The 15,612-nt window shown below is 41.6% G+C and overlaps 1 protein-coding gene across 1 annotated transcript; it reads left to right on the top strand.

Moving 5' to 3' along the window:
* Positions 1-711: 711 nt before the first annotated feature.
* On the top strand, positions 712-11,496 carry LRIT1 (leucine rich repeat, Ig-like and transmembrane domains 1; the record flags this gene model as incomplete). Its single annotated transcript, XM_079535817.1, has 4 exons — positions 712-833; positions 3,245-3,711; positions 7,103-7,408; positions 10,511-11,496. 4 exons carry the CDS (start codon positions 712-714, stop codon positions 11,494-11,496), a joined length of 1,881 nt encoding a protein of 626 aa, XP_079391943.1.
* Between the last annotated feature and the right edge of the window lie 4,116 nt (positions 11,497-15,612).

Here is a 15,612-nt window from a genome sequence, read left to right as displayed (position 1 = left end):
AAACAAAACAAAACCAAACCCAAAAGACAGCTTTTAACAGTATCACTATGTATTTTCAATATTCTGCAGGAGGCTTACATTCCAGTAGCATAAGATACTATTTTTATCATATCATAGAGTCATAGAATGTCCTGGGTTGAAAAGGACCACAATGATCATCTAGTTCCAACCCTCTGCTCTTTGCAGGGTCGCCAACCAGCAGACCAGGCTGCCCAGAGCCACATCCAGCCTGGTCTTGAATGCCTCCAGGGATGGGGCATCCACAGCCTCCTGGGGCAACCTGTTCCAGTGCCTCACCACCCTGTGGGTGAAAAACTTCCTCCTAAAAGCATTTCCAAAGTCTCTGAGAAAGCACTCTATTACTAATTCCTGGTCAGATAAGAGTTATGCACGTCCCCCCCAAATATGTTTGTTTTTTCCTCACACAAGAGCCACAGATTTCCTGAGGAGTGGATTTGGGGCTCCCAGAGTGAAGCGATGCTGTCTGTACGGTTCCAGGAAGCAATAAGCACCTACATGAAAATAACTCAAGTCCCCATCCTTAATCCCTGCCTATCCTTTTTATCTGATGGACTCAGTGAGGGCTGGAAGATCACAGCGTGGCTGAAAACGAAAGGGAGTTAACAAGATGTGACCAGTCAATGGCTAAAACAATAGGCGAGACCTTGCACGTTGCCTCCTGCCCAGGTGTCCTTCCATGCACAGGTAGCCATGTGGATCACCGTGAGTTTGCTCTGCTGCTTGGTGCTCGGGGGGCTGCCGTGGGCAGGCACCTCGTGCCCCTCGCAGTGCAGCTGTGCCTTCCACAGCCTCAACGAAGGGACGAAAGCCAGGTATGCCGATACTTGCGTGGGGCTGGGGGTTTTCTTTCTTCTCTCTAAGGATGCATTCAGAATAAAACGTTGTGTCTAGGCTTCATGTCTTTTATTTTTCCAGTTGCTCTGCTCTCCGGCTTTATTTGCAGAGGATTAGCTTCTGAAAACACAGTAAGCTGATTTCAGAGAAAGCGTTTGGGCATCTTCTCTGTGAGAGCAGCAACATAATTACTGCTGGGGCAATGGCAAAAAGGAATACAATTAAAATGTTTTTTTCTTTTTGCCTTCATGCTGAATATACTGGTTTTATTCTGTCCTGTTGGTCTGTTTCTAAAGTGTAAACTGATTTATTTTGTGGTATCAAAGCTTTCAATCCATTCTGCTTGCTTAAACAATCCTTGGGTTGGAGATTTTAGGCGAAGTAATAGACTCTGGATAACAATGAACAAAAAAAGTAAACAATAAAAATAAAATAAGACAATTCTCAGACTGGCAACTTTCAGTTGGAAAGGCAGGTAACGCTGGAAGGTTATCCACTGTGAGAAGCAGCATCATTATACAGAGATTTCACTGGAGTACCACAATAAGAAACAAAGTCGTTCTGAAGGGTTATCAGAAATTAATGATCTGACCTAATGAAATACAGGCTACGTTTTTATCAGATCTGATTCACAGTAGAGGAGGTTTGTGGCAGAGAGTATCTGAATAACTCCTTTAGAAGAAATGTTTTTTCTAGACAAGATGACGGTACAGCACTGAAAGGCTGTCCTCTGTGTTTGGATCACCCTCAAGTGCATCTGCTTCATCTCTTTTATGGCGGCATAGTTTTAAAACCAGAAACTGTCCCAGTGAGAAGGGTGGCAGAGCCACAAATAGTGTAGAATTTTTTAAAGGCAGCACAATAGCAGGAGAGCCTATAATTGCTCCGTAAGTGTCGTAATTCCTGGTAGAATTTCCTTATAGAGACTGGAAAAAGCGGCAGTGTGTTTTGGTAAGATGCATAATAAAGCAAATGCTCGTTATTCTCTTAATGAGCATGATGTCACATTTTTCTGCACATTTTTCTGCACATAAGATTTGTATTTTTCACTAGTAGAAGGCAGATTATCCTATAGATTTACTGTTTAGTGCTTAGCAACATAGTTTAGGGACACTATGAGAAGCATCAGAGTACAGTTTTGCTGTGATAATGTCTCTGCTAGCGAATATTTTGTGTCATGTTTACACAAAACCAAATGTTTTATTGAGAGATGATCTCCGAATTTTTGTTATTTGACATATTTCTTTTCTTCCACAAAATCTCAACCCAGGACTTAATGCCAGCATAGAAGTGCTGGATGACAGAAATATATAGGTTTTTTTTTTTTGTTATAAATTAATTGGAGGCTCTAATAATATTTAACTTCAGGAAAACTACTTGAGCAGTTCAGCCGTGTTATTTATTGTTGCAGACAGTAGAGGAATAGTTGCTTTCAGCCAATGTCAGCCTGGTTTTGGCAGCTTTGTAATGTCCTATTTATCAATCAGGCAGTATGATAAGAAAATGGTACTTGACTGATCACATTACATTACTTGAGTTATTTGGTTTAGCATGTGGAGTGGGACATGCCAATGTAATCTGCTCTGTTTTCTGAGGTGGCTTTGCACTTTGTTAAGAACTTGCCTTTTTTTCTCCTCTTGGCAAAAACAAAGTTACATTTTTTTTTTTTTTTTTATACAAACACTGCAAAACGCTGCATGGGGTTTTCAGATTTGAACTCCAGGAATTAGAAATAGAAAGGAGTGATTTAGACACATGAATCTGCCTTGCTTTCAGTAAAACATTTTCTAAAGTGTTAGTTTTCTGTACTTTTGCTCTCATAAATGGTATATCTCTGTGGTGAAGTGCCCATTGCATCCCTACAGACCTTCCAGTTTCACAGTGAAGCAGAGCTTGCTATAGAATATTACTAGTGAGTTGACCTTCTTCTCCTTCCTTCATGAGCAGAGATCCTATGCTGTATTTGGTCTGTATTACTTTATCCCACCCCAACTTTCATCAAACAATTAAGGCATCTTTTTACATGATCTTTAATGTTTGCCTTATTGATCCTTTTATTTTAAAGTGCGTTAGCATCTTCTGCTGTCTGTCATAAGGAACATAAGAACCTGAAAGAGAAAAGAGCAGGAACACAATATGTGCCAGACTCAGATTCATACCACTTCAGGAAAGTGCAATCTCTGCTGTCAATAAATGTATGTATGTATGAATTAGTGCAAGCCAAATGTACTTAAGGTGATGTGGAAATCAGCAGCAAGTAAGAAATGACAAGAATGAAGCTTTTGAAAAAAGAAAGGCAGATAAAATATTGTACTAAAATTGTCAAAATGTCTCAAGTATATGTCTTCAAAAATATAAGGGCATTGCATCTGTGTTTCTTTCTCACCAGGACGGTGCTGTGTAATGACCCAGAGATGACCCTCACCCCCGTGAACATCCCTGTAGATACATTCAAACTTCGAATAGAGAAGACAGCCATCCGCAGGGTGCCAGGGGAAGCTTTCCACGCACTTCACAACCTGGAGTACCTCTGGTTACCCTATAACTCCCTGGCCAGCCTCAGTGGGATCACCTTCAAGGGCCTCCGTCGTTTGCTGGAGCTGAGGCTAGATGGAAATGACTTAATATCATTTCCCTGGGAAACCTTGTCTGACATGCCACAGTTAAGGCTTCTGGATTTACATAACAACGAACTTACCTCAATCCCTCCAGATGCTGCTCGTTACATCAAGAATATCACGTACCTGGACCTTTCTAGCAACAAACTGATGACTCTTCCTCAGGCTCTTATTTCTACCTGGGCCAACCTGCAAGCAGTCCCTTACTTTCCCAATGATAACTCCAAGATCATCTTAGGTAAGAGTGACTGTGATTTTGCAGTAGACAAAATGACAAGAGATCCTGATCTCATTGTAGCATTTTCACTTGCTGTGGTCACTCTGACCTGCACAGTGCTCATTTCATGCCCTGTATGAAGTGTACACATTAACTTACACCTTAACCAACTTGCCTTTCCACACCCAGCTTATTACACCCTGACCTTTATCAGATCTGAGTCTTTCTTACAGTTACTCCTCTTCAGGAACTTTTTATATATGAGCACTGCCACTTTTGTTGAACATACAAACGTGTTTAGAGCTCCACATCTTTCAAGTGTTTCCTACTAACAGCTGGCATGGAGTTGATTAGTTTTAAGCAGCATTAAATAAAAAGATGGATTCTTCTTATGTCCAAGTTAAAAAGGAGTAAACCTGCTGCTGAGTATAAAATCTGGGTCAGAACAGCCAGTTTGTCCTAGTATGTGCCTCTTAAGAGTCTCATTTATCTCTCCACATAGAATTAAAACCTTCGTTTCCAAAGAGCCATTAATATAACGCTGCCTCCAAGGGTGAGAATCCACTTCTTGGTGGCATTTCTATGCTCCTCAGAAGTATGGTCCAGGTCAATAGTACATTTTTGTGTCAGAGAATATATTACAGACCACTGTCTTAATTACTCCAAATTGTGATATACTCAGATAAGGTTCTGAGTACACTTATCATGGGATTACTGCTTAGCCTTTTAGCCATAGTACGCTGGTTCAAATCCTCAGCAGGTTGATGATGTTTCAGAGTTGTTGCCATCTGCTGTCTTTATTTGTTATGAACTGACATAGCTCCACTGGCTCTTTGCTCTTTGGGATGTGTGCATCTCCAGGTATTGTGTCTACAACCACGGGTGTGAATTCAGGCACTTGATGGTAATCTAATTGGAAACATTTTCTCTCACTTTGGGAAGTGTTTGGCAAAATCTGCTCTTGTTCTCTGGATAAATTTAGGGGAGATACAATTTTTAAAACCAGCTGTCAGTGGAAAGAGACACTGAACTTTAAAAAGAATCCAATTGCCACATAAATAACTTCTAGTGTTCTTAGCAGGTGTTAAGGTTTGATTAGGAAAGGAGCAGGTGTTTCCCCATCCTGTTTTGCCAGGTGTGACATCAAGTTCTTCAAGCCCAGTGTTTGGGATTGCCCATTTTGTTTGTGGCAAGATGAGACACTGCTGAGATCATTTTCTTTTCTTTATTTATTTTTCAGAAGAAAGTTGCCTGTAAAAGCATTCTTCTGTTCAATATGGAATTGCATGAATTGTCAGGAAGAGGTTATTTTTCTGCTCATAGCCAACCTGAGTGTTTGCATAAGCAGCTGCACACAGGTTGCCTGTTCTGGGATTCTGAAAAATTCATGTGAGCAAATGAGTATAGTGCTAGCATTCATATGGTAATGTACAGGCATGCCACCTCCTAGCTCCTATTCTGCTGACATCCATGGAGAAACTCTTTGCAGAAGCAAAATGAGAGTAGACAACTGCATGTCTCTATTTTGCTCTGCTGTTTCATATGTTTCATGTGACTGTTTTGTGTGGAAGCACAGAAAAATCCAAGAACAGCAAAGAATTAGCTCAGTCCCTTCCCTTGTCTACACTGCATCATTGTGAATCCTCTTCAGGGCCCTTGTTTGTTCGTTGCTTCAAGACAAAGTGGTTTCAGCAATAGCTTCCTGGCTGATAGTCTGTGTCAAGACTGCAAGATTCTGAGTGTGAAGATTGCCCACGTGACCTGCCTGTGAAAGAGAAAAAGCAGATCTCGAAGTTAATAATGTAAAGTGTCATGAAGGATGGCTCTACTGATTATTTAATCTATGATAAGTCTGTGCAGGAACTAAAGTGGCAATGCAAAAAGTTAAAGCTGTTTTTTTTTTTTGCCAGAATATCTAGAATAAATTGTAATCTAGTACATGAAGTCAGAAGTAAGAAGATAGCAAAAATGCCATAAAATAACACAGCTGAGATCTTAATTTTCATTCTTTCTTTATTCTCCTTTTATATATTTTAATTAATAAGTGGTGCACTCCTGCCAAGACTCCCTTTCAAGCGTATAGAGGATGGTGTGCAGTGGTCTCAGCGAGATACTTTTTCAGCCATATTTTTAAAACAGTTCATTTGGGGCATCAGGGTCTTTTGATGCACTCTGTGTTCCAGCTGACTCTAGCAAATTCAAGCAGTCCCTTGATTGCTCATGGAGCCTTGTGCTGCACACACTGTGCTTGTGCCAAGTGTTGGCTCTTGCTGAAAAGCCGCAGTTTGCGTGACTGTTGCTGCCATGCTCCAGGGGCCAGCAATAGCAGCACTGCTGTGTGGGCAGATGTTTCTGCTTGCTGGGAATCAGGGGATAGTGGTGCTCCTTGCTTTCAGGCTGCTGCCAAGCCCTGAGCCCTGTCCTTGGGCTGTCTGCTGAAAAGAGAGGGTGAAACCCCCTCGCAGACAGGTCTGGGACACTGAGCTCCTGTCTTAGTCTTCAGCCGCATACTTGGATTTAGTTTAAAATCCCCAGTGGCTGTGCTGCTAGCTAAAGCCATTAAAGACCAGAAACTGTTTGTAGGACAGGCAAATGTGAATATTTTTGAGTGAGATGACATACAGATTTAGTCAGAATGCAGCAGCTTCTATTCGTGCCTGTGCATTGCTCCAGATCTGATTTTGCTTTTTCAGTACCATCTTCACAAATCTATTTTTAATGGGTAATATCTTTTCTTTTTTCAGAATTTGAGTTCAGTATGCAACACTGACAGAGCAGAAAAGCAGAAAAAGAGAAATGTTCTGGGACAGTGAAGCAGGAGTGTTTTCTTTAATATCTCTCTTCCTATGTGCATTCTTCATACAGGTGCTGTCTAATAGATGTGTGTGGCCTACTGTAGGCCTGATTGTTAGCCTATAGCTGGCTAATAATTTTAAATTAATTTTAATTTAATTTAAATTTAAATTAAATTAAAATTTAAATTAAAAGAATTTTTAAAGATCACTGGCAAGAAGAATTTCGTAGCCTATGTCTTATTAGGAAAATGAAAACAAATAACCAACTCACTCCCATAACTATTTTTTCTAAAGTATATAACAAACTATTGTTTTGCTTGATTACACGCATAAATAGTGACGTGTTCTTGGCACAAATTACCTTGCATTGAACTTCATGAGTGTGATTTAGTGTCCAGGTTTTGCGATACATGAGCAAACCCGATTTTCTTCCTTCTACTCACCAGTATTGTGAGACACTTCAACCTCAGCCAACAGCAGCAGAGCTATGATCCCCATGCATATCCTTTTTGAGGGGCAGACTGGGAATCAGTTTGTTCTGCTGAAAAACAGGAAACAAAATTGGCAGAAACAAAAATACCATTGGAGTGACTGAGTGCTCTGGTTTCTTTTGACAGGTTTGCAAGACAATCCTTGGGCGTGTGACTGCAGTCTGTATGAAATGGTCCATTTCCTGAATTTCCAGTCTCCCAACATAGCATTCATTGAGCCCAGGCTGAAATGCTTCACCCCTCGCAGCCTTGCAGGAGTCTTCTTCAGCCAAGTTGAGCTAAGGAAGTGTCAAAGCCCTGTTGTACATACGTCTGTAGCCAAAGTAAAGACCATCCTGGGCAGCACTGTGCTACTGCGATGTGGGACAACGGGGGTGCCCATTCCTGAGCTCAGCTGGAGAAGGGCTGACGGTGCTCCACTAAATGGCACAGGTACATTTAAGCTTAAGCTTTTTTTTTCCCCAGTGTGGACTGGGTGAGTGAGTCCTATACCATTATTTTCTGTGGGCTGCAAAGCATATGGAAGCTTATATGGAAGTAGCAACTTCCCACCGACAAAAGACCCAAAAAAAGAAATGGGTGCAACATCAGGATTCACTGTAGCTCATTACAGAATCATAGAATTGTTTCATTGGAAAGGACCTCAGAGATCACCTAGTTCCAGCTCCTCTACAATGGCGGAGTTGCCAGCCACTAACTCAGGCAATAGATCAGCTCTCCCAGAGTTGCATCATCCAGCCTGGCCTTGACCGCCTCCACGGCTGAGGCATCCACAACCTCTCCGGGCGGCCTGTGCCAGAGCCTCATTTTTTCAGCCTCTCAGTGAAAAATTCCTCCCTGATATCTAATCTAGATCTTCCCTCTTTTAGTTTACAACCATTGGCCCTTGCCTTATCACTATCTACCCATGAACAAAGTCAATTTATCTCCTGTCTGTAAGCTGTCTTTAAGTACTGGAAGGCCACAGTGAAGTCTTCCTGCAGCCTTCTCTTTGCCAGGCTGAAAAAGTACAGCTCCCTCAGCCTGTCTTCACAGCAGAGATGCTGCAGCCCTCTGAGCATCTTCACGGCCCTTTTCTGGACCTGATCCAAATGCTGTCTTTTCTGTGCTGGGAGACGCAGTATACCAGAAGGGGCCTCGTGAGGACAGAGCAGAGTGGGACAATCACATCCATGTCCCTGCTGCCACCCCTCTTCTGATGCAGCCCAGGATGCTGTTGGCCTTCCAGGCTGCTAGTGTACACTGCTGGCTCCTGCCATATTTTTCATCTACCAGGACCCCCAGGTCCTTCTTGGCAGAGATGCTCTTAAGGAGTACAGTAGTGTGTGTAATTCACTATAGCACTGAAATTTTCTGTAGGCTGTAAAATTGCTTACACGTTGATGTAAATATCATCAGATAAATACATGCCATCATTTTTTGTTTTGTTTCACAATTGTGCTGGTGGTGAGGTGACTTGAAGGGTTTTCTGCAAATCTGTTGGAGCTGAAGAAATGAGATATGTCCAGCTGTAGCAAGAGACTGTCTTAATTTAGTTACCTACTCAGTCACCGAAAAGGATTCCCACTGACTTTTTAATGGGCCTTTAAAAGTAAGTGTGAGCTACTATTAATAAATAGGGAACATCTCTGGAAGAGAGATGTCAGCTGGAATTCAGATCTTCTGTGGTGAGGAAGGAAGACTGCAAACATGCAACATTAAGGCATGGATAGATTAAAAATAATAATTTTAAAAAAGCACTGAACCACTGAGGAATACAATATTCCAGTAAAAATGCCGTGCTCCCAATGGTTCACTTATGAAGGACTGATGAGGTCTCTTAGAAAAATGCTCTTTAGGTGATGTAGTGACCAACTTCCTCTGCTGTGCATAGCCTGCTTAGGGAGGGAGTCTTTGAATAGCTTCTGCCTTTGTGAACAATCATATTTTCATTTCCATTCTGACTGATTGGATGCAGAATTGCAATGTGAGTTGGTCCTTTAATGTGCGGGGAATTTATGGAAGAAACCATTGCTACATTCAGGTCAGTTGCTCTGAGTTTTTTAAGGTTTTAGCTCAGAACCTGAACCTTCATTTTTTTCTAACCTCCCCAGGTGGTACTGTCTCCTGGGCCTGATTGGAAAGTGTGGGGTCTCAACTACAAAAGGTTACTATAGCAGTGCATACAGAGGAATGAGCATTTCTCTTCTCAGCAGTGGAACCACTTGTAATAAGTAAACTTTTGGGGGGACCTTCACAAGCTATTCCTCTGCTGTGCATGATGTACAGGTTGTAACAGAGCCTCTCCTTATAATGATGTCTATCCTAGTGCTGCGAACACTTCTCATACATTTGAAAGAGAGTCACAACAAAAAATAAAACAGAGGATGCTTTCCTGAAAATGTATGTTGAGTTTACATTGAGTTACAACTGAGAATGATGGATTTTGTGCCCCGTCAAAGCAGACTTGAGCATCTTTTAGTAAAAAGTTGGCTGAAAATATGCATTATTTCTCAACAGTGGCAGCTCTAGTTGTTGTTATATCACTGAAATAGTGGTGTTCTGAGTACATAAGGGTGAGAAATAGCTCAGTGTCTACATGAATGGGGAAAGGCCATAGAAAGACTGGTAGCTTTGTTTCCTAGTATTTCAATTCAGTAAAAAATTAAATGGAAAAGCTATGTTTTGCTGCTATTCCATTTCATTGCTGTTGAAATGTGCCTTGGTTGCCAAGGCTGGATCCTGACCCATGTGGGCTGGAGAAGTTTTCATCCTGTCTTACCTTTGCCTTTCAAATATCTTCTTTGTTTACCTTCAAATGGAGAGGCATTACATGCTCATCCTAAGGAGGCTGGTTAAATGATGGAGAAGGTGCTTTACCCCCATTCCCTTTTTTTCTGCCTAAATAGAAAAATTTAAAAAATGCTGGTTTTTAGCCTCTTGGCAAAAGAAACGAGAAAGTCAACACTCAGCTACATACATGTTGCTTAGTGGAGCTGTCTGCTTTGATAAGTGATCAGACTTCCCTATGTTTGACTTGATGTAAAAACCTGCCCTAATTTCACAGTAATAGGAAAATCATTTTTCGGCTTTGCTCCATATATTCTAGACTAATCCATGTGTTATTGTTGAAGAAAATCTCCACCATTTTTATTTTCTGTGTCTCTGAGAAGTGCATTCAGTGTTCAACGAGGTTGTGTTACAGCCCACTCCTGCTGCTGCTTTAAATATTGTACCTGCATATGTGATTTTTTTTTTTTTTTTAATGGAGGAAAATTCCCTGTTTAGTTTGCAAGTTGTGTGTCAAATGGAGGGAAATAGCATGAAATGCTTCACATCCATTTGTTCTGAGGCAGACTGAATCCTAATATAACTTTATTTTAGTGTTAATGTCATTTTCTTGAAATTACTTTAATGTTGTAACGTACTTGGTGGCAAAAATAAACAATTTTGCTGTCTCTGGCAGATATTCTGTTGATTGAGTCCTAATAGTTCACAAAACACACTATTAATTCTAGTGACAATTGTCTGTTTTACATTCTTCCTTCTTTGCAGTGCACCAAGAGATCTCTAGTGATGGGATGAGCTGGTCTATCCTGGGCCTTCCTGTAGTCTCTTACCTTGACTCTGGAGAGTACATTTGTAAAGCAAAGAATTTCCTGGGGGCAACAGAAGCATTCATATCCCTAATCATCATGGACTCAGAAAGCACGGATGACCCCAACTCCAATGCCAAAGGCACGTGGAGTGGGAAGGCAAGCGGGATGGAGGCAGCAGCCTACAATGACAAGTTAGTGGCAAGGTATGTTATCACCACCTCCACCATGCCTACCCTAGGGGCTGGAGCAGGAACAGGAGAGGATCTCCTCATCCCAGCTGGAGCACAAGATAGCAACCCCCAAAACCTACTGGTGAGCCCACCTACTGGTCAGCAGGAGCCAGAGCGAATTGTGAGATCTGTCAGGGTGATAGGAGATACTGACCAGAGTGTCACCCTGGCCTGGAAGGCCCCTCTGGCGAAGAACACAACAGTGTTCAGTGTCCTCTACGCTGTCTTTGGAGAGAGAGACATGCGTCGGATCAATGTGGAACCAGGGAAGACCAAGGTCAGCATTTATGGGCTGCTACCAAAGACCAAATACATAGTGTGCGTCTGTGTGAAAGGGCTGATCCCTAGGAAGGAGCAGTGCATCATATTTTCCACAGATGAAGTTGCTAGTGCAGGAGGGACCCAAAAACTCATCAACGTGGTTGTCATCAGTGTGGCTTGTGTCATTGCCGTTCCTCTGACGCTGGTGGTCTGCTGCGGAGCACTGAAGAGACGCTGCAAAAAGTGCTTTGTGAGGAAACCCAAGGAAATTCAGGAGTCCTATGTCACCTTTGAAAGTCTTTCTCCTGGGGCCAAGGTGAAAGGAGTGGAAGGAGAATACTTAACTAGACATACCCTCGATGAGTCTAACAGGCTCCTCTCTGCCCGATCCAGTGTGGACTCCGAAGCAATACCAAAGATAGAGGGGCAACCAAATGAATACTTTTGCTGATAGTTACTAGGCTGGTCATTGCTTGTTAGATGGAAAGCGTGTGGCTGTGCTCCAACACTGCATGCCATTGTGTCAATGCATGTGTCTCAGACGTATTCTGGAGGAGGATGCAAGAAAGTAGAAGATGCCCAGACTTTATAGGAATGTGTTGTTTGACCAGCTAGAGTTTGATGTTTTGTACTCAATCAAAATCTTCTGTGCTAACGGTCTCATTCTCTTGGACCATTCTTATTTTCATAAAATGATGCATGCACACTGAGTGTGAGGACATTAAGCAGCACTTTTGAGCATGCTCTGCTCAGTGCTGTTTAGTACCTGCTCTGAAATATGCTAAGTGTTTTATTTGCAGCTCTTTTATGGTTCTTTGGTTTACAAATCAGGGAGTACTTGATAATTTTAGTACAAATACCTGTGAATGTGAAAATAGAGTCTTACCTTTTATGCACCACATATTTGCGTGAAACAGGCAAATTCATACTTAACAGATAGCTAAATACAACTGTTTGTAGTACACCTAACAACAGTTTTATATTCTCAGTTCAAAGAAACGCGCAAAGAGATATGACTCGAGACAAAAACAATCGACTCCTAAGAACACGTAAGAGAGTAAGTTTGAGAATGGCATTTTGACCCTAACCACTGTTCTTCTTATCACACAATTGAAAAACACTACCATGCAGACCTTTCAGTATCGGAACTAGCTGTTATTTTCTAGCAGTGTTGTAATTAGTACAGTATGATTTGTATCAGCTATGCTACTTAAAAATCATACAGTAGCCTCTTCTGCAAATTATGTGTGGCATTGTTATGTTTTGTACTGCAAAACCTACATTGGATAGTTCTGTAAAAATCTCCCAGAGCAGCCCTGTCATTGCTGCTGGCTGTAATGGTAAAACTGGTAGTGAAGATCAGAGGGCTTAGCCAGGCGCTTGTGGTTCAGCCTTGCTCTGTGTAGAGCAGAGGTGTGTACTGCTGACTGGGCACGCTGCTGCAGTACTTCTGCTGTGGCAGCAATGGTGGCAAAGGCTCCATGCTGATATTTGGGTTTCAAACATTTTGCAAGTTTGAGAACTCTGACAAAAGAAGAAAAAAGGCTAATATTTGTCTAAATGTGTTCGACTAACCACGGTTTGCTGATGAGTTATTTGTTACTCAAGTCCTGCAATTCTGCAGGAATTTGGATCTGAATACTTATCACAAAGCACTTCTTTGCTGTGTAATTTTTCACTCCTGTCCTTTAGATTGTAATACTGTATATAATGGCTTTCTGTACATAATAAATATAAAGAAAATACTGCAGGATCTGCCAAATGTTGAATGGGAGGGAACTAACCAAGCTGAAATGATAACTGGTGAAGCTTCACTCTTTTGGAATCGATTTGAAACGTATGCTTGTAAATGTCCTGGAAAGATCTCCACTCACATTCTGGATGTGTACGTACAATGTGGATTAGCAAAATTCAGTACTTGGAATGATGCTCTGTATTTTGCAAGCCCTTCTTGTCCTGAAGGATTTCTGTGATGTCAGACTACTTGACCTGACAGAAAAAAACCCCAAGTCATTTGATCTCAGCATAAATGCTAGTAACAGAGAGGATGCTACAATGGTTTCTAATATGGCTCCCTGTCCTCCTTACATTCATGAGAAGGAACTTCTCTTGTACTGGGAGAATTTTTCAGTCCCTCTATATAGCAATTCATGCTGCTGCATAGATTTTTATGTTTACAAATAACCTTTTTCAAAATGTATTTTAACACGATAGATCAATTGATGAAATAGGTAGTACCTAATAGATCTATTATTTATTTATACATTTATATTTCCCAGGATTGATTTCAAGTCTCATTCTTCAAGGTGGATTAAAAATGTTGTTCCAGTAGCAGTTTTTTGTATGGGTTGAAAGGATTGTTGTTTTTTTCAACCCAATTCCTGCCCTCATCTGTAGTGGTGTTGCTTCAGGCTGTGCAGAAATCAGCAAGGAGCCCAGCCTAGCATGGGTGGCTAATTTTTAGTATTGAAAAATCAAGGCTGTTCTGAAGCTCTCCTGCGGTGAATGGAGTGGCCCTGCTGCCCAAGGGCTTTCCCACAAGTGAGGTTTGCAGCCATCTGGGAGTGAGATGTATTTACCTTTCAGCTGCCTGAAGGCAGGAGCAGGGTAATTTGCCACACCTAGTCCTGGCTAAGAACAGCCCTTATCCACTCCAGGGCAACCACAGTGATAAAGGCACTGGTTGGGTTAGTCCCATCAGTCCTTACTGGTGGGGATGGGAAGGACAGGTCATCCCATGGCCTTCCTTGTGGATGTGTTAAGCTTTAGACTCTACTGGATATTTTTGCACTTGGAATAAATAAAAATCCCAAGTAGAATAAATGTGATTTTCCATTTCTATTTCCCATGGTGATTCTCACTGTCCTGTAAGTGATGCAAAATGCTTTAGCAGCTCAGCTGCTGCTCCAAAACCAGAATATCTGTACCAGTCTGGTTATTCACACAAGGTAGGCAATAGATTGAAACATGTGTAAGCCCTGTGTTCTGCGGTGTCATACTTTGCTAAACTGTATGTGGAATTTCAAACCGTTACAGGTGAACTGATTTTCTGCAGAATGGATGGCTGGCAGATTTCAAAACTGCGAATGGGATCTGCAGTTGTATGAGGCAAGTGAAAATGCAAATAAAAACCTCATCGCACTTTTCTGTTTCTTTAATCCATGAGTGTTAGGGACCTCTTTCCTCTTTCAGCAGGATCAGTGTAAGGCAAGTGATGTTCTCTGGTCACTGCATGCCGAACAGAGCTGGCTCAGAGCTCATCCCTGGGAACAGCTTCTTACTTGGTTAGGGTCAGTCCTTGGACAGAAGTGCTGTAAGGACCGTTTCCATGCTCTCCCCTTCCTCCCCCCCTCCTATCCTCACTTTAATGTTTTGGCTTTCTTGGTGCAAAAGTGAAATATTAAGATAAGGTGTCAAAAAGAACATGATAGTGTTTTAAAAATGGATCCAAATAGCTCTGAATTGCACTGAAAAAACTGGTTTTAATCAAAAGACTCTTGAGAAGAGCAGCTATCAAAATGAAAGAAGTAAGCAGAATATAAAGGAAATAATATGACAAAAGTGATTAAAAAGGAGTACTGCAAGTAGTTGAAGTGCATTGGAAGAAAGGTAAAAAAGTAGGTTAAGGCTTTGAAAAATGGTTTTGCAAACATGTTCAGAAGTGCCCAGGTTGTCTGATGAGCAGATCCAGAAAAAGAATAGTATGTGCTCTGAACTACAAAGTCTCTGCAAATGTTTTCAATGGAACATATGCATAAAAATTCCACAGGTGCAGAATAATGTCCTGGCTGATAACCACGTTATTTCCATACAGTGATTTAAATGTATTGGAGGGCTGGTGGCCTCCTTGCCTGCCCCCTGTGGGACCTGCTAGGGTCAGTGATGTGTCAGGAATCCCAGAGGGATGCTGTCAGTGTTGTTGGGTTACTGAGAAAATGGGGAAAGTTTTGCAGGTTTGTACAGCTGCTGTTGAAGATTCATGAAAGAATTTACCTCTTCTTTTTCACATCACTGTCCTCTTTTCAAAAGCTGCTTTTCCAGCCCTGTGCCATTTGGTGTTAGATGCACCATGTCTGAAATAACTAACTGCAGCCTTCACCTCATTTGCCCTCCCTAGCAGGGATTTCTAGCTGTGATAACCCTGGTAAAGGGCCTCTAATTGTAAAGCATTGGCCTTAACTTGATTTCTTACAGATGCATGTGCCCATCATTTCAAGACATCTGTTTGGATGCCTTTCTGTTGCTGGAGGCATGCAAGGGGCTTCCCTTCAGCATTTGCTTTGGAAATGAGCATGATCTCTTAAACTCTATTTCCCATGGATTAGCATACAATATCTCTATTGAAATTTATTTTGACAGCTTGGGTTTTAGACAGTTTGTTCTGCATTTTGGCTTCAATCATGATGCCACATGACGGTAAAGAACAGCTGAACTGAGTGGACATCTGCTGCCACAAAAGTGGCCATTAAATTTACAGGCAGGCATAAACTCGGCTGAATTGAAGATGTGACAAAATCTCACTCCAGTAGGGAGTATAAGCATAAAGGCTGTGGCTAACACTGTTTGG

The sequence above is a fragment of the Tetrao urogallus genome (assembly GCF_951394365.1).
Source record: "Tetrao urogallus genome assembly, chromosome: 5".
Classification (NCBI taxonomy): domain Eukaryota; kingdom Metazoa; phylum Chordata; class Aves; order Galliformes; family Phasianidae; genus Tetrao; species Tetrao urogallus.
Note: the sequence above shows the minus strand (reverse complement) of the source record. Positions and strands in the feature narration are given on the sequence as shown.